At 43.8% G+C, this 27,468-nt stretch overlaps 1 protein-coding gene across 2 annotated transcripts in view; it reads right to left on the bottom strand.

Moving 5' to 3' along the window:
- The window catches only part of LOC119651722 (anoctamin-8), a 131,405-nt gene that overhangs the window by 30,182 nt on the left and 73,755 nt on the right, over positions 1–27,468 (bottom strand). The window contains exons 2-13 of one of the 2 annotated variants that reach the window (XM_038055444.1): positions 21,647–21,757; positions 21,351–21,492; positions 16,112–16,365; positions 15,907–16,023; positions 15,541–15,833; positions 15,310–15,465; positions 14,969–15,031; positions 6,226–6,361; positions 6,002–6,132; positions 5,688–5,942; positions 5,177–5,506; positions 4,694–5,080 (exon numbers count right to left, since the gene is read on the bottom strand). In XM_038055444.1, the coding sequence (XP_037911372.1) occupies positions 4,694–5,080; positions 5,177–5,506; positions 5,688–5,942; positions 6,002–6,132; positions 6,226–6,361; positions 14,969–15,031; positions 15,310–15,465; positions 15,541–15,833; positions 15,907–16,023; positions 16,112–16,365; positions 21,351–21,492; positions 21,647–21,757 (2,375 nt within the window). The remainder of the gene's footprint in view (positions 1–4,693; positions 5,081–5,176; positions 5,507–5,687; positions 5,943–6,001; positions 6,133–6,225; positions 6,362–14,968; positions 15,032–15,309; positions 15,466–15,540; positions 15,834–15,906; positions 16,024–16,111; positions 16,366–21,350; positions 21,493–21,646; positions 21,758–27,468) is intronic. The other variant, XM_038055445.1, reaches the window with a different exon arrangement.

The raw sequence follows: 27,468 nt of genomic DNA, 5'->3' as shown, positions 1-27,468 counted from the left end.
TCGGGACCTCCAACTTGCCGATGTTCTGGTTGTTCAGTAGCTCATCAAAATACTCAACCCATCGCTCTAATATGCCCATTCTGTCGGAAATCAGATTTCCCTCTTTGTCTCGGCAAGATGAACATCGAGGTGTAAGGACATCTATTAGCCGTGACGATATCAAAGGCCTTGACGTAATAGATATAGCATCTGATCAAATTTCTTTCGCCTCCAATTGCTTGTCTTACAATTGCCAAGGCAAGACTCTGGAAGTTCGTATTGATTCTTTCACTAACACTGGACATATTGTAGAGGGGCAAGCGCGAAATCGCTCTAGTATCTGTGGGTTCCTGCACGTGGTCCTTTTTAGAACTTTGTAGTAAGAACGGGTGGAAACTCCTTCGGTCGGGTAATCTGATTTACACTATATGCCAACCAACAGTGAATACTAAAGAACTTCTTGTACCAGAAAATCGGCATGCGATCTAGACCAGGGCCCGTCAAGTTCTTCGAGTTATTTACGGTTCATCAAGTTTTCTCATCGGTAACACCCTCGGAATATATAGGCAGGAAAATGGCGAGTGCCTTCTCAGGTTGTAAATCCAATATGATCAGCATGCTAGGTGGGTAAACACCAAGGTCCACATCGTTATTTTTTTACTTTCGGCACCAAAAACTGCATTGTCTTGAGTGATCTAAAAAAAACCCTTGGTTCCTTACGTACTTTGCATCCTGAACAGGTCTGGATTGTCCTCCTTCATACTGTCACAATCGATTGCATACAACAGAAAGATTATATTTCAGTGTAAGCAAAATTTCAACTACGGGTATTTCATAGGGATGGCATAGGCTCGGCAAATCTTCTGCACTTTATTTTTCAACCGACTGATTGCGCCGATGTCGCTGACGTCCGATGAACGAGCTTACCATGGTAGATATTTTCTGTCACTCAAACCAGAAATATCCAAAGGAATCTGCTGGCCTTGTCGTCTTAAAGCTCCATGAAGTTGCGCTCTTTAAAATTCGTTCTGAACTTTAGTGAAGACTTTAGCCTTTTAACGGGGCAGGAAAGTGTTTTCGATACGGGCTTTCTGGACTATGCGCGCTGCCACTGATGATCTTGTGCACGACTTTTGTTTCCGAACACTACTTACCATTTCTTTGATGTGTTCGTTATCAGGCGTTTAGTTTGTCCTATGTATATTTTATTTCAGTCGTTGCACGTTATTCGGTAGATCCCCGTTGTATAAGCATGCCTATTCCTTCCTTCTAATCAATTTCTTAATAGTCTGAGGGTTATACCTATTCTTAATAGCGGTGTTAATAATATACTGTCGTTCCTTATTGAAACCGTATTCTGAAAAAGGGTATGTGATCAGTCCGTGGATCATGCAATTATAGGCAGCCATTTTTTGGAAAAATGTGTGGTGCGAAGTTGCTGGTATCGTTCTCTGCGTTGCTATAGGTTTACCGTTACCTTTTTTACCAGGGTCGTTGCACAGTTTCCTTCATCGTGATTTAAGGTTACCTGCCTCCCTTCTTTGATGATATATATGCTTTCCGCTGCATGTGTTGGAACTCATAAGAGAGTACAACAAATAAAAAGCGAGGACCCTCGAAACATCAATTCAATGGTTGCAAGGCATTTGGTGCAAAAAGGACATGCCTTTACCATGGACAATGTGGATGTTATAAAGCGGGTGCAGAAACCCCACCTTTTAGATGCAGTGGAAAGCATATATATCATCAAAGAAGGGAGGCAGGTAACCTTAAATCACGATGAAGGAAACTTTGCAACGACTCCGGTAAAAAAGGTATGCAACAGGTAATAAAGAACAAAAAGTAGGGAGAAATATGGGTAGGATCGGCAAATTAATTATAACGTGATTAGGGGGGGGGGGGAAACATGGGTAGGCTTAGAAAATTAATTATAACGCAATTAGTAGAGCTAAAAAGTCACGATATAAATAGGGGTAGTTTAAGATAGTAATTCCGTGGAACGCATGTTCTTTTATTATATTCTGCGTTTATTTCCCCTAACTCAGATCCCCTGACCTATACGAATTATCGGAAGTCTTAACCATATTGTTCTCCTTTCTTCCTTTTCTGTGTGGACTTTAACCTTCCTATGCTCTTTAGAAATCACTTAACACGTACAAAACATATGTATCAATCTGATACAAATTGAGTTTACATGTTGAGGCCGCATGTATAGATTTGATACATATTTGGGGGGGGGGGGGGGGGGGGCTAGTCTACCTAGTTTAACTTTCGAAAGGCGAATTTCAAAGGCCGAAACACAGCCCTGACGATAATCAGCGGGATCCCTTTCCATTAACGTGCCACAAAGCACTCAGCATCCTTTAGAGCGTTCTTTTCTATGTCCTTCCTTCTTACGTCCTCTCGTCTCCTAAGTCCTTGCTTTCTTAACCAGTCTCATGTAGCACAACCGATGCACTTGTCCTAGTAGCTAAGACAGCTAAGACCGCACTTGACGAGGGCAAATGTTGTGCAGTGATTACACTTGATGTGAAGAATGCCTTCAATTCCGCTAGATGGAGCAAGATACTTGAGTCCTTAATCAACTTAGGCGTGGCGAAGTACCTTGTGCGTATCGTTGCCGACTTCCTAATCCATAGGATTCTGTGCTGCGAATCAGATGACAGAATAAAACTATAATATACGACATGCGGAGTTCCACAAGGGTCTGTCCTAGGGCCACTCTTGTGGATTATTATGTATAACGAGGTACTGACCCTAAATCTTCCTACTGGTGTGGCCTCCATTGGATTCGCAGACGATATTGGTGTGACGGTTGTTGCACGCCTTCTCGAAGAAGTCAAACTGTCGAGAATCCTGGTTAGAGAATGCTGGTCTGCAGCTCGCAGAACATAAGACGGACCTATTATTATTATCCTGTTAAGGGAAAGTCGCACCGCGTCCTTGAAGAACTATTGTGCCCCTTTTACTGGTTATAGTGTACCTGTTGATCATAGTATCTCAAGCAGGCCTGTAACCGTTAGGAACTTTAGTATGTTCCCCACTTCCAGAAGTTTCAGCTTTGCATCTGGTATTAAGTGTTCTCCCAGATATATCAACCTACTTTGCACAAGTGCCGGACACTGTCCCAGGACATGCATAGAGGTTTCGTCCTCCTCCTCACAGAACCTGCAGGCAGTGCCCGTAGATATCCCTAGCTTCCCTACCGACAATGACCAGTGAGAATTCCCACTATGATTCGGAGGCATAAGACGGAAGTAGTACTTATTACCAAGCGGAGAAAGTGCACTTCCATGAAGATTAAAGTTGAAACGCAAACAATTCATTCCAAGTCTGCACTTAAGTACTTAGGTGTAATGATTGACCAGAGGTTAAATTTCAGATTGCATGTGGAGGGTGCAGCAACCAAGGCATATAACATCGGAGCGCTGGTTGCGAGAATGCCACCAAATATAGATGGCCCAAGGCCGAGCCGTCGACTCCTTATTTCGAAGGGGATCAGTTCGATCCTACTGCATGCAACCCCAGTATGGTCAGATGCACTGGAAAATATAGTAAATAAGAGAAAGATTGGAGCTGGGTGTCGCATAAGTGTACTCCGAACATGTTGCGCTTACAGAACAATATCCAATGAAGCAGCTTGCGTGATAGCAGGAATGGTCGCGGTTGAAATCATGGCGAAAAAAATAAAACGACTTTACGATCGAACGTACCTCACCGGAGAATCTCCTGCCCGTCGGCGACAGTTCGCACGAGCTGAAACTGTCGCGGAATGGCAAGAGAAGTGGGACGAGTCAGAAAAAGGCCGTTGGACTCAGAAAATCATATGGGATATCTGGAAATGGATCGAGTGATCTCACGGCGAAGTAGGTTTCGACCTAACTCAATTCTTGAGCGGACACGGAGGCTATCGAGCATATCTGTATCGATTTGGGCGTGATGATTCGCCATATTACCCAAAGTGTCCAGATATTCCAGAGGACGCATGTCTTTTCACTGCCCCAGATTCGAAGCCCAAAGGGCTACATTAGAAGCTACAACCGGGGGGCACTTTACACCCGAAAATATCATGCAACTTATGGTGAAAGGCAAGAGGATATGGACCGAAGTCGAAAAAGTGATTGCAGCCATCGCAAAGAAGCTTAGGCAGGAAGAAGTCATCCGAAATAATGAACGCTAGAGCAACACGAATATTAACATGAGCACAGAATAAATTCTGATACAGCCCCGCGACGTAATACCAAATGGGAGTCCCGCGGGGAGAGTGGAAGGAGAAGGAGGTGATTTTAGTGGGTAAGAGTCCCACATAACCGTGTGGCAGGAGCATCCATCGGGCAAAAAAAACAGAAAACGACAGACGGACAGACGGACAGACAGACAGACATTGAAGCGATTTTAATAAGGTTTTGTTTTGCAAACAAAACCTTAAAAAGGCTTCTCCGTAGGGGATTTCCCGTTCTAATTACCCTCTTTTAACCTCCTTTCCTACAACATAGCAGAACCTATCTCGATTTATGTAGCTTTTTCAAACTTTCTACGACTCTAATGGACTCCCCACCGCCATCAGTTGGCACACCGCCTTTTAAATGGAAATTTAATTTCGCAGTCGCATTATATTATTGATTGATGTCAAAGCTTTCTTGGTAGTTCAAAAGAACTATGTCCTCATGATGAAATCATTGATTGTAAAATCAAAGCAAATCCATCTACTTACCTGTGACGGTGGAGAATCTGGTGATACGTCTTTATCCTCTTTTATATTAACTTCAGCCTCTATACTACTCCGTTGCAATGAAAGATCATCGAAGTGTTGTTGCAACAAAGGACTTCCAAGGGCCGGACTTCCTGGTTCATAAATTATGTCCTCGGCTAATTGGCTTTCTATTGATTGATCGTTTGTTGTCGCAATATCTGGAGTCATTTGCTCCTGTTGCGACATCGATGTCGTAGACGGTGGTGAAGGGGGTGTTGCTCGGGGCGATGGCCCTTTACATTGCATTTCACGACGACAGTGTTCAGCCCGAGCAATTTCGGCCGCTAGCCATGATGGGAGTTCAGGAAGGAGCCACGTTAATGCTGAGCGGAGTCCTAGCATAACATGCTGAAAATGCAGAACAAAAGATGGATATGTATCTATTGATAACGGATAAAGATTCAAAAATTGTAACATGCAATTTCACATCAAATCTGTCCATACCTCCAATGCAACAATTAGAATTATTGTTTGTGTGGTTGTCAGTCCCGGCCATAATCTGGATACTTGTCCCGACAGTCCTATTAGGGCACAATTAACGATTACTGCAGCCAAACTCAATATACTCAATGCATTCTGCCATGTTCCAATATTCGCGACTCGTTGCCCGAAGGGTCGTTGATGGACATGTGCCAATTTGAATGCATCCGAGCGAATTTCCAGCAAATTGTTGGCCAGAGCACATAGTCCGGCCAAAGGAAATGCTGCCGAAAATAGGACAACATATCCCATTTGGACGAGCATTTCAAGGTGGTCGGAAAAGGTTCCGTCGTACTGTAAGGAAAAGTGGGAGAGCTATTAATAGTTTCCTTCAGGAAAAAGGAAGTAAAACAAACTTTGTAGGAATCAGTTAAATTGGTTGAATCCAAAAATCAGTCAACCCTAACTGCTTGTTGCTAACTTTTCACATTAGCAGCAGAGCAGGGCAATAAATAATAATTGATAACCAACCCACCTTATATAATGAACTCTCAATTTCTGCCTGGCCAATACTCCTCTTCGGATTTGGTCCGCTACTTGGCTGGTCTACTGACTCCGTTGAATTATTCGCCGCCGTCCCAAGGGCTGCTTGTGTCTCCTGTGTAGGACTCAACGCTCCCCACATCTTGAAGCTCAACTTTGCCAAGCGCCATTGCTCCACGACGTATGGTAGTGCTGACTCCCGCAGGTTACCGATAATTTGTCGTGAAATTAATAATCCGGCTAATTGCTATAGGAAATCCTTGAACCAGTGAATAAGTCATGCCTATGAACACTCTATTGCATTACCTCCTTCAGCTTCTCCTGATCCCGTAAATAGAACGCTATGTAGAATAACGACAGGAACGAGTTAACAAATTGAAACAGGGCGACTTTCGCTATTAGATGGTTCTCATACTTCGATTGCAGTCGATAGTTCTCTAGAGGAATCAGGAGAGGAATAAGTGCTGACCTTTCCACCCATTCAGACGCCGCACCCTTTGATGTGTGTAGCGTTCACTGAGGGCACTTACCTTTGTCGTTTAGCCAAACAGCCAGTTTATAGTATGCTTCGTCCATTAATGTAATGGCTCCTGCCAGTAGAACTTTCGGTATTACACTTAGGCAGCTGATTACACCCCCCTCTGGCAATTTTTCGTCCCACCAATCCTGTTTTATGGACAAATATATACGGAGTGGCGTTCGGTCGGCAAAAATAAGCAAAATAAAAATTTGGGGTTGATTATTTACAAGAGTGATAACCACTAAAGGGTAGCATATATATAGGACATTTAGATATTTATATGTACATACACAAGGATTTGGGTGGTGTGTCTATGAAACAAGAAACTTTACCGTCAAGTAACGTGATACTTTCCAACATAGCACTCTAGTGGGACACATTGTGATAATAGTAGCTAAATGCTTGCTCAAACTAACCTATGCGGGCGAATGGTGGTAGTGGAATTACCAATGGCAAAGGGGTCGGGGGAATATGCTCAACTCTTACTTGAAGGATAATTGAATTACCTACTCTAACGCATCACTCACTTTCAGCTACTCGAAACTAAGCCACAGGATTTAGTCAAGTGCCATAGGGATAGGACCAATTGAATCAATTCCATGGTTAATCGGATTTTGGTTAAGGATCAGATTTTCTTCCCTTATAGTTGGGATGAGGAGGATATTGTGCCAGGTGATATGTCTGAAAGGTGACGAAGTTCTGTTCTGAGAGTATTTCGAAATAATGAGAGAAAGTTACTGAAAGGTACCAAAGAACTTGAAGAGGTAACGATAACCATTAACTTGATTGAGGCTGATGAATGATGCAAATTAATAGTTAATTTCAGTAGTATCAGTCTTGAAGGGATTTATATTGGCCACGTTTACGTTAGGTTCTGATTGATTTCAGAAATTAGAAAGTACTGTTTTTTTCTTCAACAACTCCCCGTTATCAGAGGGCGTGATATATTACTTCTAGTGATCCCTAATGTTCTCTCGCCTTAGGGAGCCTCAAGTCAGGGAATTACTTTTATCAAAGGTAAGAGAAAGGAGGGAGGAAGTTGTCAGTTCAAAGAACCCTTACCACCTTCTTCGTAAGAACAAGAACCCGAACGTTTTAGGCAGCATAAAGTTCCAGGACCTTATCAATAAGTCTTTATAACAAATATTTACAATTGTTCTAATTGATCCCCTTCATAATACTTCCTTTGGGTGCGAGTGCATCTGGAAAACTCTGTTTCATGGATGTCGTTCAGTGGTTCCAGCATTTTTTCCTTAATCTCCTCTATCGTCTGAAACCGCTGTCCTTTCATTAGGTACTTCAGTTTTGGGAACAGCCAGAAGTCACACGGAGCCAAGTCAGGAAAATATGGGGGATGGAGAAGGGTTGTCATCGAGTTTTTGGCAAAAAAACTCACGAATAGGGAGCGCGGTGTGACAAGGCCGTTTTCGTGGTGAAAAAAACCTGTTTATGGCTGAAAGTTGTTGGCCTGTTGCCCTGAATGCTAGCCTCTTCCGACGAGTCTTTTGGCGTACAGTTCTCAGGGTTTAAAGGTTTCAATAACGATTGATTGTCTCACCTTGTGGGAGGAATTCATGATGGATGACACCCTTTGATTCGAAGAAAATAGTGAGCATCACTTTAATGGTTGATCTCAGCTGGCGAGCTTTTTTTGGTCTTGGTGGATTGTTTGACTTCCACTGGGATGACTGGTTTCCACGTCGTAGCCATGAACCCAAGACTCGTTACATGTAATGATGGTTTTCAAATAGTTTCCATTAGCATTGACCATTTCCAAGAGGTGCTGACAAACTTCTAGGTGATGCGTTTTCTGATCCTTTGTCATCAGTCGTGGAATGAACTTGGCTGTAACCCTTCTCATCTCCAATTCTGATGTTTTGCCTTCCTTGGACCGATTAAACCACTCGTGACACAATGAACGACTTATCAGTTCATCACCCAAGGCTGCAGCATTTGAAAAGTTCCCGTGAACGATTTGCCTCATTTAACGCAAAATTTCAAGCAAAGACGTTGCTCCTCCTCTACGTCAATGACAAAAAACGCGGAACACGAAATACAGACGTCATTAAAACAGCTGGACAATCAGTTTGGGGAAGATTAGAGCAACAAACCAAAACGGAGATTACTCAGGAAAGTTCCCATTAAAAAACGAACTATCAACGTTAAGGTGGAAAGTCCTGGAATTTTTTGGTCTGACCTCATATATCAGCTTGCTTCAGCATCTTTCCGACAAATTTGACCCGGGGGGAGCCCTACTATATCTGTGTAAAGTTTCTAACGAATCCCATCCACCTACCACAAGAAAAAAGATGGGATCGGCGTCGTATACCACCATCCCATTGCAGAGCACTAAATCAGGGAATGGTGTCTTCCTAATCTTGTCAGACCTTGTTATACTGATTTGATTTGCTCGAAAAAGCTCATGTTACAGTTTAGTTGCGATCTAAGGTACTTAAGTGTTGGGGATTGACTATATAATCAACTCGCCGATTGGCATGTGACGCACGGTCAGGATTTCCTTTTTATCATAGTTAAGATGTGTTAAGATGAACTTCGGTTTTTCCCAGAGTAAGGCTGAAATCTTTGGCTTATCCGTCTCCTTTGTGCCTGCTCAACAAACCCTGCTATATCATCTGCATAACGGACCAGACATAACTCTCCTTTCATGTCCAGCACTAGCATGCAACCATAGGATGCGTACCAGAGCCCTGGCCTGAAGATGGACCCCTGTGCTACCCCCCAATGTGATCTCCATCCTCCTCTGGCCCTCCAGCGTCTCATAGAGCAAAGAGCAGTCTCTCACGGAATTGGCGAAATTTCATAAATTCCGTCTTATGATGGTCACCACCTCATTGAAGTCAAATCAAGCCAGCTTGATGAACAGCATCCGCAACCTCCATGAAAGCGTCCACTGGGGATCCCCCTGCTTTAAAATCGAACTAACTTGGGCAGCACGCACTGATTCATGGACTTTTGGAGCATTTGCGCGACTGTGTCAAGCATGCAGAGTCTTCCACATGCAGGTGATAGCTCATAATCTCCCCTTTCTATGCTTTTTGGCGCGAACCTTAACCCCTTCCAGCCGAAGAAAAATGTCCCCGTAAAGTAAGCGCTGAATGCTCCGAGCAGCAGTCGATGGTAGAGCGCAGGTTTATATATCTCCTCCGGGCATTTCGTTATTTTTTGTAGGAGAGATTCCGTCCTCCAGTTTCTTCATGGCAAATCGTGAGAAATCTTCGGCGCCGTCTACATTATTATCGCCAATCCGGCCGAAATCCCAAACAACTTCGTTTGGTTCAACCAGCGGCGGGCTTGGCACTCGTTCATCGCGTTGCGAAGTCAACCCCTGAAATGCCCTCCAAAATGGCTCTGCCTGTTCCTGAATCTTAGACAAATTTCAGCAACGTTCCATACGCAGGGAGTGCACCGGGTTGTTGTACGCCGAGATATAGCGTCAACCACTTCGAATACGATGTATTGATGGTCGTTCGCCTCGGAGTCGTCTAGAACTGTCCACCGACGACACCATTGATTCCAAAACGAAGGTTTCATTGAGAATCCCTCCTTCGCAGCTTGAAACATTGACGTGGTTATCGTCTTGATTGTCAGGATCCGTTTTCCACTGGAGTCTGTAAAAGATATTCTCCATTCAAGCACTCTGGCACTGAAGGCATCTTCAGCCAAGATCCGCCCCTTCATGCCCAAATCAAGTCCTCTAGAGCATCAGCAGCAAATTAATTAACAGCACTTCGGCTCAGCATCGCCAAGCTGACATTTATGACCAATCAATAGAAAGCCAAACCGCTGCCCCAGCCATCGACAAGCAATAGTGAGAACGCTCGAGACAGAGGAGAGTTAGTCGAGCAAGGAGCTACCCTAGATTTCCATCCGACCCCTCTTGATATCACCTTGCTCCTTTAATAGCAGCAACTCAGGCGATGGAGGCTGGCGCAACTATTTCTGCAGAAAACTGCCTGCATGTACCCGACCGCAACACATCCCCACAAACACCTGATCGACTCAGGTTCGATCATTTCTCTACTTTTTAAGCCACAGCCGTGCAATTCGGTTATTGGGTAAAGGTAAAAAGTTACAGGATTCTTTGACTGGGCTTACCGCGTATGGCAACGTGAAAGCTACTTCCATTCACAGCGTCTCCACCATTTTGAAAGTTGCTGCACTTTCGGGAGAGCTCACGGCTCTTCTAGAATAGTTCAAGGATATCTGTTCTCCACAGTGCATCGCTTGTATGCACAGCCATTTCGCTCCCGATCCTTGTAGTGAACTAAGAGAATACCACAATGGGCGCTCGGATTTTTTACCGCTCCACCAGGCGGTCTCTGTGAATTAATGCGGTCATCGCTTCAGCGCACTATGGAATATCTCCTTCAAGATCTGTCCGTTCGTGCGTGGCCACTTGGACAATGTATTCACGACTTCATATGACCACCATCAACTCATTCGACATCTGCGATCGCTTTGTTTCACTCTGTCTCTCACGCGATTAGGTATCAATCCGGACAATTGTGTCTTGGGCAGGAATAAAGTGAAATACCTCGACTGCACCATCTCTTTAGAGGGGCCTTCTTCGCACAAGCTCTAAGCTATCGAGGACCTTACAAGGCTAAAGGCAACCGCCGAACTTTGTCGACTCTTGAAATGCTCAATATCTATCGTCGCACTCGGAGGGCTGCTAGTGCTCCACTGAACAAGCTGCTTAAAGGATTTCTCAAGACTTAGACGCCCCTTTCGAAACAGCAAAAAACGCGACAGGTAACTTTCAAGTTCAACGGACAACTAGGTAGCAGCGGCCCGTTCGCGCTATCGTTGTCCCCTCCTCATTCAGTGCTATTCAATCGCCGAAGCTCAAGCGTGCGACGTGGAAATATATCGTCTACTTGGCAGGTATTGCAACGATTTGACATCGACGGCCTCCGCATTCTGTGCGACTCTTTCACCTGAAGCGTTAGGCCTTACCTGGTAGCCTCCTTGCGTATGAAAGTTTTTGATATGATCCACAACCTCGAACGCCTAAACGTGAGAGCATATGTCTACAAATGTACATCTGGAGGGCATACGAAAAGATGTCGTTCGATGGCCTCAACAATTTCGGCCATGCCAACGTTCCTTGCGATTCATCAGACTAACGACCAAGTAATCAGCGCTTTTTACCGAGCTGACCAAGCTCCTTGGTACCAAGCGGATGCGAACAACACTATAATAATAACCGTTGGCGCGCCAATCCAATTGGATCAGGATCTTCAAATTGCTGAGTCTACTGGTATCCGACATCCAGTCACGATAACAAATCTCTCTGTCACCAGTGAGATTTTGAACCGCGACCTTCCGCTACGACAGTCCAGCGCTCTAACCACTTGAGCCATCCCGACACTAAAAAAAACACTATATCACCCGCAGCCGAAGAACGTGATTGAACGCTTCTATCGAACGCTCAAGGCCACACTCATGTGCAATCATAACATCCCTTGGAGCTGCTACTCACAGTCCTCTTCGGCCTCTGAACAACTTTTAAAGAGGACCTTTAAGCTTCATCAGCCGAGGTACTATTTGGAACGGCGGTCCAAACTCCAGGTGAACTTTTCTCTTTGTCGGAATATAAAAGGCCGAATCCTTCGTCGTTTGTGGAAGAAGCCCTGCGTCGCTTCACACAGGCTACTAAGCATACACTAACATTCAGGCATATCGCAACCAGAAACATTCTTTTCCAGGGATTTGTGAAGCTGTCTCCCACAACCCGTGAGTCTCTTTCTATCCGCAACTAGCAACCGACACTGGAGGGCGAGTGGCCATGGCGTCTTCAACATCGGTCCCAGTTACGCGCCGGAAGCAAAGACTAGAACCGAGACCTGCCTTTGGCAGCGGTAACCCCTTCTGTTAACATATCCTTATCTCATGCCGCGCAATCCTTAGGTGGTTAGAAATCGATCCCTTTTGCAGCGATTAACAAACTTTGAACTATCCCTCGATGTTAACAAGAAGAGAGTAAAAGGAATGCATCCTCCGAGATTTCTCTATATTTCAGTTTCCTTTAGAATGAGATCACATGTTCTCCGAGGCTCTGAGCTAGCATTTGACATTATAAATAAAACTAACTAACATTGGGTGGTCCTATTTGTGATCGAAATTTGACGTTTTATGTTTTTTATACTTAGAATTATCCGATTTAGGTCAAATATGCGCCGTTTGGTTCGCAAACTTGCTGCCATTTAGAAGGCAATTTCATCATCCCTCCTTATACAACCCCTCCTTATTTGCAAAAAACTCAGACAGCCAGTTTTCGCAAGCCTCTTTTGAGGGCAACTTAGTAGCACCAAGAGCGTTTTGCATGGACCGGACGAGATGGTAATCCATCCATCCAATGGTGCCAGGTCCGAACTATACGGTGGGTACGATAGGACATCCCATCCGAGCTCCCGAAGCTTCTGACGGGTCATCAAAGATGTTTGAGGCCGAGCGTTGCCCTTTTGGAAGACAACATCATTCCTATTGACCATTTCTGGCCGCTTCAAACGGTCGAGTTGCTCACAGTAGAGGACCGAATTGAGGGTCTGGCCATAGTTGAGCAGCTCATAGTGGATGATTCCCTTCCAATCCCATCAAACACACAGCAAAACCTTCCTTGGCGTCAATCTGGGTTTGGGCCAGCTCGCCGCGCATCGACCAAATTCTGAGTATTCTTATGTTGCAGGGAAATCTGCATGTATCTTTATTGTTAGAGTAAACTTGGCGTGACCGGATTGAAGGCAGAAATTGGCCTATGTAAGCACTTCTTTTACGGCAATCGCTTTAAAGGTAAATCTTAGATCTACTATTTCATATTTCAACTGATTTACATTAGGATCAAAAAGTACCGAGAATTTTCAATTCAAGCGAATTACGTTTGACAGAACCGTTTATTTTAAGCTGGTAACACCAGTGGCATATCTGTCAATTCGACAATGCTTCATTTGTATCTGCCTGGCTTGTTTGACCAGACGTGCATGGACGAGTGAGTGAAACGCTGGCGCACGTGTGTTATCTCAGATGGATGTTATTTTGAAGGAGATAAAATTAATTTTACCTAAAAATTAAGTCATTTTTATTTTATTACTAAATTTCCGGTACAGGGCTACGGGCAGTAAGTGTTTTAGTAGGTTCTAACTAATTATGAGACAATGGAAGCTAGTAGGATAAAATAGATAGAAGAATAAAAGCCGAGTATGGTTTATGCATGAATTTACATTTACAGTCTCCTTACAGCTAAATGACGCAACACCAGTTGAGAAGTTCTCATCTTACTACCGAGAGTCACTAGTCCCACTTCATTTTGAAACCTCATCAAAATTCATCTATCTTTACAGCATTGTTATGAAACTTCATATTGCTTATCACTAAGCAACAGGATTCCTCGACCTCGTCTACAATCATCCCTTACATCCTAGCAAAATGATATTACATCAGATATTCATCGCATTATCCTGCGAGATACATAATTGAAAGGAAAATCTCACGAACTCCCTGTCAACGGTAACAATCCACTAATCCCACACATGGCTGTTGAGTAAATCGATTATTTACCGTAGGCTTTATTAAATTCAGTCCAAGTACAGGACAAATAAGTGGCCAATAAGATGAACCTAGCACGTCAGGTGCCCAAACAATACAAGTGGCACGAGGTTCTTCTACAATCCAGGGATCGAATTCAATTAAAGTGATACGAACAAAGCTCCCAAAAATAGAAGAGACGTAATGCAATCGCCGATACAAAAACACTTCCCATAATACAATAATAAGACCGAAAAAGGATATTGAAAGCGTTACGTAGAAAGCATATCATGAGAATGGCGCTGGGAATGGTGCCGTATACGCTCATATGAAATTGCCTTGCCTTCTCTTAATCGATATTAGACTATGTCGAATAAGAGATGATGACAATGGTTTACCTTCAAGTGGAAATAGACGTAAGGCATTAGGATCAAAACGAAACCCCCTCGGTTTGAATACGTATGAGATAAGCGCGGTAATCGGCGAAAATATTAAGGTCCTGAACTCCCCCTTCAGAGTATTTTTAGACCTGGCGTTTTCAACACTCATCGGGAAGACTATGAAGGGGAGAAGTTTCGTAACCTTGGCAATTTCAAGTTCGAACGTCACGAATTTGAAAAAGGAGTTGAGTTGCAAACATAACTTTGGTAAAGGGAGGGAGGAGGACATATCCTTCAAGACCAAAGGGGGGAGCACAGACATATTCATTGTGTTCATTTCGCTCTAATTTTTCGTCCCCCTCTGGAATGCTTTGGCGAGAACATTCAATGAGTCCCTTCCTATGGAATTTCCTCAATCTTGAGCACATTCTGCCAGTCGAAATTGTTTGTTACCTGCAAACACATATGTATATACCTAACACGATTTCCCGGATAACTTCCGAGTGTTTTTCGACCCTGCCTGAAAGGTACACTTTTCATCGCCGTTCGTGCTATATTATTGGGGGCAGGCGAACCTTATTTGGAATTCAAGGACTTTAAGGCAAAAAGACAGCAATCGATGGTAATTTCGTAACCGGTAGCTTTAAAGGCTGAAGAATGTCCTTAATTTCGCAGACACTCACGTACCACCGAAATGCAAATACAGGCTTTGGGTAATACCCTAGCGAGTCAAACAATATCTAGTGCTTTGTGCAGAACTAATGTATTCATGGGATTTTTATGTATGTATAGCAAAATGAGAAAAAGATAACTGAAATTCAACAAAACCTTATTAAAATCGCACATGCAAGTTAAAACTCCTCGGTCGGGTATATAAAAATCGAGCCAATCCTGCAAAAGAACGTTTGTGCAAAAATAAAGCCAATTGAATGATGTTAGTATGCAATGTTCAGTAAATTGTATGTTAAGTAATTTTATCTAATTTGTCTAAATTGAATTTAAAAGCGTTTTGTATTATTAACAAATGCGTATCTGTTGCTATCTCTCTATGCGAACAAGAATTCAATGGAACTGTTTCAGCTAGAGTGGTTACTGTAACACTAGAACGTTAAGCCGCGTCTACAACTTTAAGCTGTTTGCTAACAAACTATTAGACAACAATCACTAACCTGCAGTTGCAACATGAGAAACATTACAACAAATACCAACACTAAACACAATCCAATGATGGGGAAGCTGACAAAGTATCGAAATGCTCGACGCTTCCATGCCGGTGCCTCCTTAGGTTCCAGACGTCCCGTCACACTGCTCTCCACCAGCGGACCCTGTTCTCAAAATAAGTAGAACTTAAAAAGATGAAAATAAATTCCTTAAGAAAAAATTGAAACTCGGAAATTTACTTTGTACAGAGGTCGGGGTGGTTCCAAGAGTTCCGGAGGCGTTGAAAGGGTACCCCATCGGAAGGCAAGTTCCACCGAGTATCGACGCCATGCTTCCAAGTAGAGCGAGGCCCAGGCTACATTGAAAAGTGAGAAGAGAACATGACCCATGTCCTGAGCTGTCTGACCACGACCCCAAAGTGCTAGCCAAAGGATCGTTCCAAACACAGCAGGAACTCCCAGAGCACATGTGTAGTGGCCAAGCCAGGCGAAGTAAAGGGCAACTTTGACGCCGAAATATTCGGCTATATCGTCTGGAATACAAAAAATTGAGAACAGTTAATAGTCCATAAATTGAAAAAAGGATGATCGTTCAGAGTTATCTACCTAGAGGTTGCGGTGCAAACACCTTTTTCACCCAACTCATTTGTAACCTCGTTAAAGCACTTGTTTCGTGGAGTGGAAAGATTTGTAGAATAAGGCCGGATTCTTGCCAAGCTGCCACTGTCAAACAAAAGGATAATATGAATTTAGCCCACTAATCAAATTTGCCAACAAAAAGGACCTTTTGCTTCCTCCATTAGTAACTTACCTATACTTTGTCCTTCTTCAACGCTGGCTTTCCCCTGTAGCGCTCCAATATCACTTTTGCCAGCCCGTAAACCTTGCAGTACTTGTAAAACTAACCACTGTCTTTCTTGTGATGTAAATAACGTTGTGCATCCATCTTCATTTTTCATTTGTAAAAAACAATGACTTTCACGTGTTGTGAATTCACGTAAGGCACCACCTAGATCGGATCGCAATCGCTTCGGAAGTCGTGCTTCTTCGGCAGCTTTGTAGAGGCTGAAAGATTCATAAGAATGGAAAAAGTTTCATAGTGCGTTTACCGAGAAGTGGGAAGTGATCCAATCTATGTTCCTATCACCGGGAGCCCAAGAGCCAGTGACTTAAAGCCTTCCACCGAGACTGTCCAGCGCGTCCCTGCATTGTCTCACCACCATGAGGGACCTCACCACTAAGTACAAAGCCTTAATAGCTGCTTGGCTGTCGGTCAGAATAGCTATGTAACATCTGTGGCTAGGATCATGCTCTAACGACTGATCGGCGTCCAGTATCGCCGGTACTTCCACCTGAGATGCGCTAGCGAATTCTGAGAGATCGTATGACTCGGCTACACTGGAACCGAAAAGATCCCGCACCAACTCCATGGACCATCTTTGATACGTAGGTGAAGAATACTGTGTCATAACCTTGCAACAGGTCATCAGTCCTCCACGCTGCTTTGGCTGGAAACTCCACAGCGAAATTCCTCGTGAAGCTCAGCTGATGTGTGGCTTAATCCGTAGGGAATGCCCAGATTTCCCAGGGTGCTTCGTCAAGGATGTTACTATGGCCATGGGCCCTCAGTGCTAGAAATGATAGAACTGCACGCTACAGCGTCTACAGCGTCTGCCAGGTAGAACCGGTGAGTCCCAGTAGCATTTGCGCTCTTGGTTGTTTGAATAGTTTTAAGCTTGGTTCTATTATACACCTTGTAAGACTCATTTCACTTTTTGGAGCACATATTTTGAGTCCTCACTCAACTATGTTTCACTCAATATAGGAAATCATTTTCGAAAAGTACTAATCGAACCCGCTAATTTGATACCCGACCTGACCATATTATGTGAAAAAAAATGTTACCTCCTCCCCTTTTACATATATGGGGAGCCCCCCTTAAATTCAACACAAAATGATGCGCCTCGTTGAACGTCTAGCAGTTCAAAGACCGCATATTTTCTCCAAATTTCGTGACGATAGCTCCAGCCATTTCGGAATAAATCTTGTGTGACAGACGCACAGACAGACGGACAGACGAGCAGACAGACATTGAATCGATTTTAATAAGGTTTAATTTCACACAAAACAAATAATCGGGACCCCATACAGCACACAAACTCGTGCATCAACAGAGGCACTTCTCCGCAATACTGACAACCAGGTGACTACACAAAACAGGAAGAAGTTGCTAAGTCAAGCAATGGAGCCAAGCTTATCATTTACCTACTGAGAAGGACACCAACAACTAAGCCCCTGCATCAAAAGGCATGGAGCAGCAAAAGGTTAGCATATCAGACGTCAGGAAGGAAATGGGCCTATTTGTCATACACCGATATTCAGAGGACCAGTTGTCCTCGGCCTCAGTGAGGCCTGAAGATGGTATCAACCCGATGACGTCCGCTAGCCTACTGAAAAATCCTCCATCCGAGGGACAAGTTCCCTACGCAACATCGGATGCGCAACGAAGTTCTGGCGTTTATCCTACAGTCGCTACATTAGCACCACCGCACGCTTCCTCCTGTGTATCATCGACGCCCGCCACCGCTGAACCGCAGGCCCTTCCGACCTCATGTCGTCCGAGCGGCCCCCAATTGAACGTCGCCTCGCCACCGAAACAGCTGTTCGTGTCAAGGCTAGCGTACTCCACTACGCCCGACGAAATTCTGGCCTATATTAGAAGCAAAAGCAACTCAACTTTGTCACCTCTTTCCTGTGTGAAGCTGACGAAGGATGGCTCTCCTGACCGAGTGACAGCTTCCTTCAAAGTCACATATCCCCATGACTTCGATGCTATCGTCTAATCCTCCTTTTGGCCACAGGGGGTCTTCGTTAAGCCTTATCAGAGGTCTAAGATTCGTGAAAATTTCCGGCCCGCCCGCCTGCCTCGCCGAACTTGAATGATACCAATAACTATACGCTGTTTTATCAAAATGTAAGGGGTCTAAGGACCAAGCTGTCGGATTTCAAACTGTCTGCCTTAACATTCCAACATCATGTCATCTGCATTTTTGAAACCTGGCTGGATGACAGGATTTTAGATTTTGAGCTCCTCGAAGGTTACTCTGTGTTTCGTTTTGACAGAGACTGCGTTGCGCTTGGCAAGACAACTGGCGGAGGTGCCCCGGTAGCTGTTAAGTCCCCTCTCCGTGCCGAAATCATCTTTTCCTCCTCCTCCTCCTCCTCCTACGATTCTGTTACCATACGTGTCCTTCCACCAAACGTATGTCCCTTTATCATATCGTGAGTATATTTTCCCTGCCTAAGCCCGCCTTCTCTGTACGAGGATTTCTTCGACAGATTATCAGAGACCCTAACCGTTTTGTTTCCCTCACTTCCTTTCATCCTCTGTGGTGACTTTAATCTTCCTATGCTCTCCTGGCCCGTTACACCTGGCCTTCCCTCCCTCCCTAATAACTCGCCCCACCCTTCCCTTCCTCTATCCACTTTCATGTACACCTGTGGGGCCCTCCAATTTAACTTTTCTAGAAACCAATTAGATCGCACTCTTGACCTTGTGCTCTCTAACCTTCCTGTACGTTATCTTTCCCAATCCCTTCATGCTCCGTCTTACGTTGCCCCTGACGCCCATCATCCTGCTCTCGAGTTCGATGTTCAGATATCCCGACTCCACTCTCCTGTCGTTCGCAAGCCTACCAAGTTCAACTTTCTTAAGGCGAACTTCGAAGGTCTGAACTCAGCCCTGGCGTCAATCAACTGGGTCCCCATGCTCTCTCCATTTACATGTGATCAAGCACTCAACACTTTCTATACCATATTATCTGATCTTCTTCCTTGTTATGTTCCCTCCTCTCCTAAGTGCTTACGCTCTTACCCCGTCTGGTTCACCACTGAAATTCACAAAAAACTACGTCAAAAACAGACTGCGAGAAAGAAGTTCCTGTCTTCTAGAAACGTTGTTGACTTAGTTTTTTTCAAATCCCTTTGTTCCTCGGTCAAATCTTTAATACGTAAGTCCAGACACAAATATTTGTCCAGCGTGGAAGACTCACTAAAGCGCGGAAATCTGAAACCTTTCTGGTCCCACATTCGCAATTCCCGCTGCCCCGCCCAGTTATCCCCTCCGTCCATTAAATTCTCTGGCTTCTCTGCTAACTCCCCCCAATGATCTTGTGATTTACTCTGCCGCTACTTTTCGTCAGTCTATGTTCCTCCACCTTCCTCCGAATCCCTCCCGATAGTAGATGTAGCCTGCCCCGCATCGCCTACCATTCCCCTTCTTACTCCTATCCTTGTCGAATACCTCATTGGCGAACTTGATGCCAAGGTCGGACCTGGCTACGATGGTCTTCCAAACCTCTTTTTGATCAAAACTGGTAAGTCCATATCCCTTCCCCTACCTCTTATTTTCAACAAAAGCCTTGAAGAGAATCATTTTCCCAGCTTGTGGAAAGAGGCTCTCATTATCCCCATTCACAAAAGTGGCGATCGTTCGTTTGCCGAGAATTACCGTCCCATTTCCCTCCTCTCCTCCTGTTCCAAAATCCTGGAAAAATATGTCAGCGACTGGTTGTCCGCCCACTTTGGCCAACACATAGTGAAAGAACAATACGGCTTCGTTAAACGTAGGTCCACTGCCTCCAACCTGCTTGACTTTACCAACTTTGTCGCCAAATGTCTAAATTCACCGCAAGAAGTGCATACCATTTATACTGACTTCGCGAAAGCCTTCGACACTGTAAATCACAAGATACTTCTATCCAAACTCTCGTCCCTAAACGTTCCCATACCACTTGTTTTATAGCTTGCCTCTTACCTTTCCAACCGATCCTGCCGCGTCTCTTTTGACGGCTGTACTTCCCGCTCCTTCTCCCCCTCTTCTGGCGTCCCACGGGGGTCTATTCTGGGTCCTTTGCTATTTTTATTTTTCTCCTTACTTGTCCCTGTTTGCTCTATGCAGACGACCTTAAGCTGTTTTCCGCTATATCGTCGCCTATGGACTGTGTTTCCCTTCAGAATAACCTGGACACTCTGGTTCGTTGGTGCTCGACTAATGGTTTAGCGCTAAACGTCAGAAAGTGTCACTCTATGTGCTACTCCCTAAAATCCTCACCCACATCTTTCTCCTACTCGCTTAACGGACATTCCTTATCCTGCTTAAATTCCACTCAAGACCTCGGAGTCACTTTCGACAATAAGCTCCGCTTTGACACCCATTGCCTCGATGTCATCAATCGAGCAGCAAAATTGTCAGGCTTTATTCTTCGCTCCTCCTCTGATTTTGACTCCATCCAACCCTCCTCAGCTCTCTTCAATTCCCTTGTGAGGAATACCCTCGAGTATTGCTCCGTGATCTGGTCACCCACTCGTAACTGTGATTGTCTTGCCCTTGAAAATGTACAACGTAAATTCACCCGTTCTCTCTTCTTTAAGAAAAGCTTCCCTCGTGTGGATTACCCCTCCCGCCTCCGCTTTCTAAACCTTCCCTTCCTACAACAGCGTAGATCCTATCTGGATCTATGCACATTCTTTAAACTTTCCTCGGGCCTGATGGACTGCTCCGCCGCTGACGAGATCACCTGCCGTCCTGCGTCTTATAACACACGTAACGCAGATATTTTCAACGTGCCTTTCGCGGAGCTCGAAGTCTATTTTCATTCCCCGATTCCCAGGCTTTGCCGAAATTATAATGCAAAACAGCTTGGTCCTTTTAACTTCCCTACTTTAAGTAGTTTTAAACGTAGGATAAGTTTTTTGCTCTCTCCTCCTCCTGAGGACAATAATTAATTGGAATTCTTTCTGTTTGTTGTCCGTTAATTAAATAAATAAATAAATGAAGAACGCCCCGCGGTTAGGAAGGCGAAAATATTGCGGGGGGAGAACTTTATAAACATATGTAGGATTATGGTGACTAGCTAGGTGACATAACTTTTCAAGACTGATTAGGAGGAATATTGTACATTTTTTTTTGTAAATGCAGCTCCATATTTTCAATTAAACCCTAAAAATCAACTGACACTTTCAAGTCTGTAAGGAAGAAGGATACTTACATATTTGTTGGAGCACTTATATAAAAAGCAGTTCGTTTTGTACTTTCGTGTGATTTAACTTGTGCTATAAGACCAAGTCCGGCCGGCGGTTGTAGACGTATTCGGGCCAGAAGCCATCGGAGAGCCTCATCTGGCGCGTCTTCTAGTTAAGAAAAAAGAAAAAAATTGAAGAATTAGATGAATTCGTCTGTAATAAAGTTCATCATAACAGAACCATCTTGTTTAATTATCTTAACTATCTTGCCCTCTTCAAGCTATTCTAGGAATGAAGGTTATAATCTAAGGATACCACGCACCTGGAAACTCAATTACGACATCACATTGTGTAGGAATTTTATTGAGCCATAAGCGTCTCGGTGTCATCAGGTGTCCGGCGTATGGAACACGCCTTCGAAGTTGTCTGGAAGCTGAAATGAGGGAGAAAATATATGTACATAAATTTCCAGATCGATTGTCTTCAACAAAAGCAAACAATTTCCTTCTTGATGTCCCTATCACCTACTGAAATTAGATTCCTTGGCCAATATAACAGGCTGACCTTCATTTTACAAACAATCATTAATCTTCCTGCGCCCTAAACTATCAACATTTTTCCCAATGAGTAACCGTGCAACCACTCTTCCCAAATTAATTACATTAGTCAACAATACACTTCCGACAAGCACGACAGATTTCGTCCTTTTGAAAAACTATATATTTTCCGGCCAAATCATCAGAAAATCTCCACACAGTTTCCACGATATTAAAAAGAACTATAACAAAACACCTGCCACCTTGGCAACTATCCCGGCATGGACATGCTCATATATCAAAGATCCTGCACAGTAAACCGCTGGAAAAGTACATCCTGACCAAGCGAAAATCTCAGATTATTTTTACTCATACACAACATCATTTTTCACCGCAAGTCAAAATTCTAGGATGGCAAAGGATGGATGTGGAAGGCAACTTGATAGGAGTTATCTTCGCTAGTCTTAGGAATGCTTTTACATAGCAAGAGTGAAATTGGAAAGAAGGAAAAGGATCAGCAGACGTGACTATGTGGTGGCATCTGTCCATCTGGCAAAGTATTTGATGATGAGATTTCTGCCTGGGGCTTTTTATATGTGTCCTTTCTTATCTATCAATAGTTTAAGGGAAGATTCAACATACTGTCGGTACTCGTCCTGTGTATGTCCTTAATCTGTTTTTTTTTTTTGTTGTTGTATGGTTCGGAAGGAAAACGCGAAAAATTATGTTGAAGATTGATACATTTGGTTTAATAGGAGTCATACCCACCATGGTGGAATGAATTAAAACTTTAGCACTAAAAAATTATGCAAGTATCTGTTGGCGTAAATTGTACTAAAATCCATATAACTCCTTTCTTGTCTCTGTGATTTTTACGAATCACGTCTTCCATAATGGTACTATTCAGACTTGACGAAAGAGACAGGGAAAGGGGTTCTTCCCTGGCCCGAAACCACTTTGGGTGTCCGGAATGAATGGAGGGTACTAATTTTCACTCAGGATATTCCACAAAATTTTCAAATATCCATTTTTGCACACTATGTAACCCGGATATCTCTCCCGTGGGACAACACCTTGTTGTGGTGAGGAGTCCTCTAGTACACTAAAAGTATTCAACACATGAAGATAAAAGCAACAGCTTTAAACTCTTACAGTGTTAAGGGTTAACCGTCTTTGAATTCACTAGCAAATTTGAGCAGTCAAATCGCAACTGAGACACGGATTTGGGAGGTCTAACCACACCATCTTCCCTACGAAAAAATCTGTGAAAAAGCATGGTTTCCACTTCTTAGGACCGTTCGTACCGCAGTGCAGAATGGTACAGCGAATCTTATGATAAGAGGAACTGGAAGCACAACCGGTCTATCTGGGCCAAATTTTTCCAGCAAATGAAAGAGGAAGGCTTAGCAGAGGGAAACTTTAGCGGCAATGATGTAACTGTAGACTGAATTTTGCCTAGCAGAAAAAAAAGCAAAGCTGGCACTGTGAAGGTAATTGATCTAATACCGGTATGTGAAAACGTATGCATTTAGCCCTCACACGATAGTCCTGGGAAGGCTCCCAGCCAACGAGGAAGTTTCAGCGGAAGGTTAGAATAAACTGGTGACCTTGTGGTAACCCACACTGGAGGCAGTAAACTCTTCAGTTTGAGGCGGTTTTCACATTTAACTAGACTTATTTACAAAAATGAAAGTTACTGAAATTAACCTGCAGCAGCTATCTACTGGTAGTAAAGCTGGGAAAGTTACAGGACTGCTCTTATATATTTTTGATACAACATTCATGGGATAGGTTTAACCAAATCTGTAGTATTGCTCCAGTAAACGGGGCTAGAATCTTCTTCGACGGGAGAACCGCAGGACCGAGAACCAGCATCATGATATCAATATCGTTAAAGGAAACTATGCCGAGGGTATTCTGTCTCCAGGTCCTAGTTGCAGTTATCTTACAATACCAAGTTATTGGCAAAGTGAACAACATCATGGTTGTCGCTGTTTACTTAACGTATAATTTTTGTGTTCTCCGCCAACGCAAAAACTAAGGGATCTGGTTGTTGTGATAGGAACACTCAACATATTTGCTAAGATAGTAGCAAATGCAATCCTAGAGGACAGAAGTTATTTGATTTTATCACTTCGACTGGTCTCATGACCGCGAAAATGGGATACTCTTCCAAGAAGAAGTGAAGTAATTGACATAACAATTGTACTTCCAAGTTGCTAGAAATGGTTAGAAAATGATGAATAACGAAGTCCTACCCTAAGATCGCCGTGACTTAGAATTTAATTTCATAATTGCAGGCGAACATATTGTAATACAAAGACGAAATCCTAGAAAAACAGATTGGACAAAGTCCAATGAATTTCTTCACAATAAATCACAGCTCCCTAAGCAACTAAGGACTCTTTTTCGACGATAGAAAATCTATTGGAAACTCTGAATCGCACACTTTTAAGGTGCTTTGAAGAGGCTTAAAAGGTCAAGTTGGACTCTTTTCGAAAACCGAACTTGTAAAAAAGTGGGAGAGAGAGAAATGGCTGTTTCTGCAAATAAATATTAAAAAATTAAAAGAAGGACGCAGAAGGCTACGGTTCCGTACCAGGGTAGAGGCAACTCATCAGACGCTGTCTCACCTCTGCCCTAGGAGCAGCGCGACCGAATCCAAATGAGGAATCTGTGGACCATGAAGAGTAGGTGCAAGTTGCTCTTCATTTCGTCCGGTCCGGCATGAAGAGGATGTGAACTTAGGACTCTTCAATCCCTAAACAAAAATTGCCTAGCTCCGGCCAAACTTTGGTTAAAAATGGTTCAGAGACGATTGATTGAATTCAATTTCTAGATTCAATACGGCAATGCTACTCTGTTCACTGTACTGCAAAGGGAAAGGAAATCTCAAAAGCCTCAACAAAAGAGGATTCTCTCAAGAAAGGTCCAGAATCAGCAATTGGAGTCTCAGTAGCACTGATTTATGACTGCTATTAACAACCTCCCATAGTGGTAGGTAATGCTGCTTGACATACCAGGCTTTCATGTCAGGCAAATGCACTCCACCGTTGATGTCGTTGATGAAATCATAAATCACCGTATCAACGAAACCTCTTTAGAAGTAATATCATGTCACTCATGTATGTACACAAGCGTGGTAAAGCCGGTGGGTTTCCCGGTCTTCCCGCAAAGATGTAACCTTCAACTCCTGCAGTTTCTGCAGAACTACTTACTAGTAAATCCTGGGAATCCGAAATTTTCCCAAATGAGTTAAGGAAAAAGATTATCGTCAAGTTTCCGAAGAAAGAGACCAATCTTGATAAAGGTAAAGGCGAGGAGAACGTTCAAATAGGTCACATTTTAGGGCGATATTCGGGATTCTTGTTTTCAATAAGTTTCTTTTCTCCCTTCACTACAGGAACTTCGTCGGCATTTACATACACTGCCGGAAGGCTCGTATGGTATACAACTTCTGAGAAGCAAGTGTTCACTATTTTCTGCAGTAAATTAGGACAAGTAATTGCTAGAGAGAGCTCAGATCGGTTTTTTGTGGGTTGGGAATGTCCCTTGCGACATACCTCCATTTCTAAATTCCCGATAATAAAGTGTCTCCCAGTCCTCCCTTGAACATTTCCGTATTGAATTTTCTGGTTCCCTGCTCATTATTGCTATGTTTGTTGGCTTTATATTATGCCTATCAGAGGTTTGGAAGATGGTTGCCTGATGATCACTGCAGATCCGTGACTAGCACATCATTTACGAAGGTAAGGTCTACTATCGATTTTAATTCTCCTCTCCGAAAAGTGTTTACTCCTCCAGAGTTCATAAGTACCACATTCAACCGTGAAAATATTTGCATTCTCTTGGATTAGTTTCTGTGCTAACACGGCTATTACTTTAACATTGTAACCACTTGCTTCGAAGGAAAGCTTCCCCAGCAATGTCGTGAATTATTGAGGTTAACTATGTGCCACCTTACGCCCTACTAAATTATAATATGATACATTAACCTCGCTCATTGATTATACCCTGGCCTGAGCGGGCTAATACATACAGAAGATGGGTGTAAAGTTTGTTAGTGATGCGATGTGGGGTATCAAATGATACGTCTCGATTAGCAGTTTCCAAAGTTGCCATAATTTTTGACACTCGAAGCAAGTGGGAAAAGGGGGGGGGGGGGGTGGAAAGTGATCATTTCTTTTACAGACCCGTTCTCAAAAACTATTAAACCGAAAAATCTGAAAATATGGCGCCTAGGCGATTTGGAGTTTCCGCCAACTGAAGACGACGGACAAATACTGCCACCACCAAGTGTAGAAGAAACAGTCTGTCCAATTCCGCCTAAAAATCATAAGTCGCCAGGAGCCGATGGCATTACTGCTGAATTGGTTAAATATGGAAGCGGCCAACTACACCAAGAAGAATTTTTGGCCCCCTACACGCACGATTCGTAGCCTACATAACAGCGAAATCTATGAGCGATACCACGACCGTCCAGTTCTGATTAAAATCCGGCTCAATAGGTTACGGTAGGCGGGTCACTTAATCCGTATGGATGAGGACGATCCAGCCCGGCAAGTCTATAAGGAAAATATCTATGAAAAAAAAAGAAAACGAGGTAGACCCTGTCCGAGATGGTGCGATGGCGTAGGTGAGGACGCCAGACAACTTGTAGGGATATCGAATTGGTGGACCTCGGCGCAAAACCGAGGTACCTGGAGTTCCTTACTAACGCCTTCTTGTCTGGGCAAAATCAAAGACTCCTGTCTGATTATGTGGTTCCCAGAGGGTTCTTCTCCAAACAGTTCAATCACACTCAACGGAACTAGAGCACTTATGATCGTGAGTTACTCGCCGCATACCTTGCAATTGAATATTTCCGGTGTTCTTCTGAAGGCGGGCCGTTCACATTATTCACGAACCATAAGCCACTCACTTTTGCTTTAAAACAAAAGTCCGGGAAAGCGTCCCCTCGTCAACTTCGGCATTTGAGCTTTAGCTGCCAGTTCACTTTTGCTGCTGACGCTTTGTCACGTGTAGCGGAGGTCAAGATCTCCGCCACCGTCGATTTGCTGGCAACCTCCGAGGCGCAGAAGGACGAAGCAGTTCTTCAGAGCTTGAGGACCGGAGGTATTTAGGGAGTTTCCTATCTTCGAGTCACCATCCAGTATATACTGCCAGGCCAGACATTGCATCGCATGCCATAAGTGCAAACCAACAAAGCATGTGAGGAAAGAGGTAGGAGTGTTCCCTTGGTTCACCAAGCGTTTCCACACAAACCACTTCGACATCATTGGCCCTTTGCAAGGCTCGCTCTGATTCCACGCTTTGGTGTGCCGGAATTATAATCAAAGACCAGGGAGGGAATGCAGTTTGAGTCCTCCTTTTTCGAAGAATTGGGCAAACTCCACGGATTTAAACGCCACCTGACAACCGCTTACCACCCGTAGTCTAACGGTATGCTCGAAAGGTGGGAAAGGACGCTGAAGGCCGCTATAATTGCCCAATAAGACCCTTCTTGGTCGCAAGTCCCGCCACTTGTTCTTTTTGGCCTCCGAACAGCCAATCGCGACACGTCCACTTTGAATTGCGGCAGCCGAGTTGAGGGAGCAACTCGTCTGGT

The sequence above is a fragment of the Hermetia illucens genome, chromosome 3, assembly GCF_905115235.1.
Source record: "Hermetia illucens chromosome 3, iHerIll2.2.curated.20191125, whole genome shotgun sequence".
NCBI lineage: Eukaryota > Metazoa > Arthropoda > Insecta > Diptera > Stratiomyidae > Hermetia > Hermetia illucens.
Note: the sequence above shows the minus strand (reverse complement) of the source record. Positions and strands in the feature narration are given on the sequence as shown.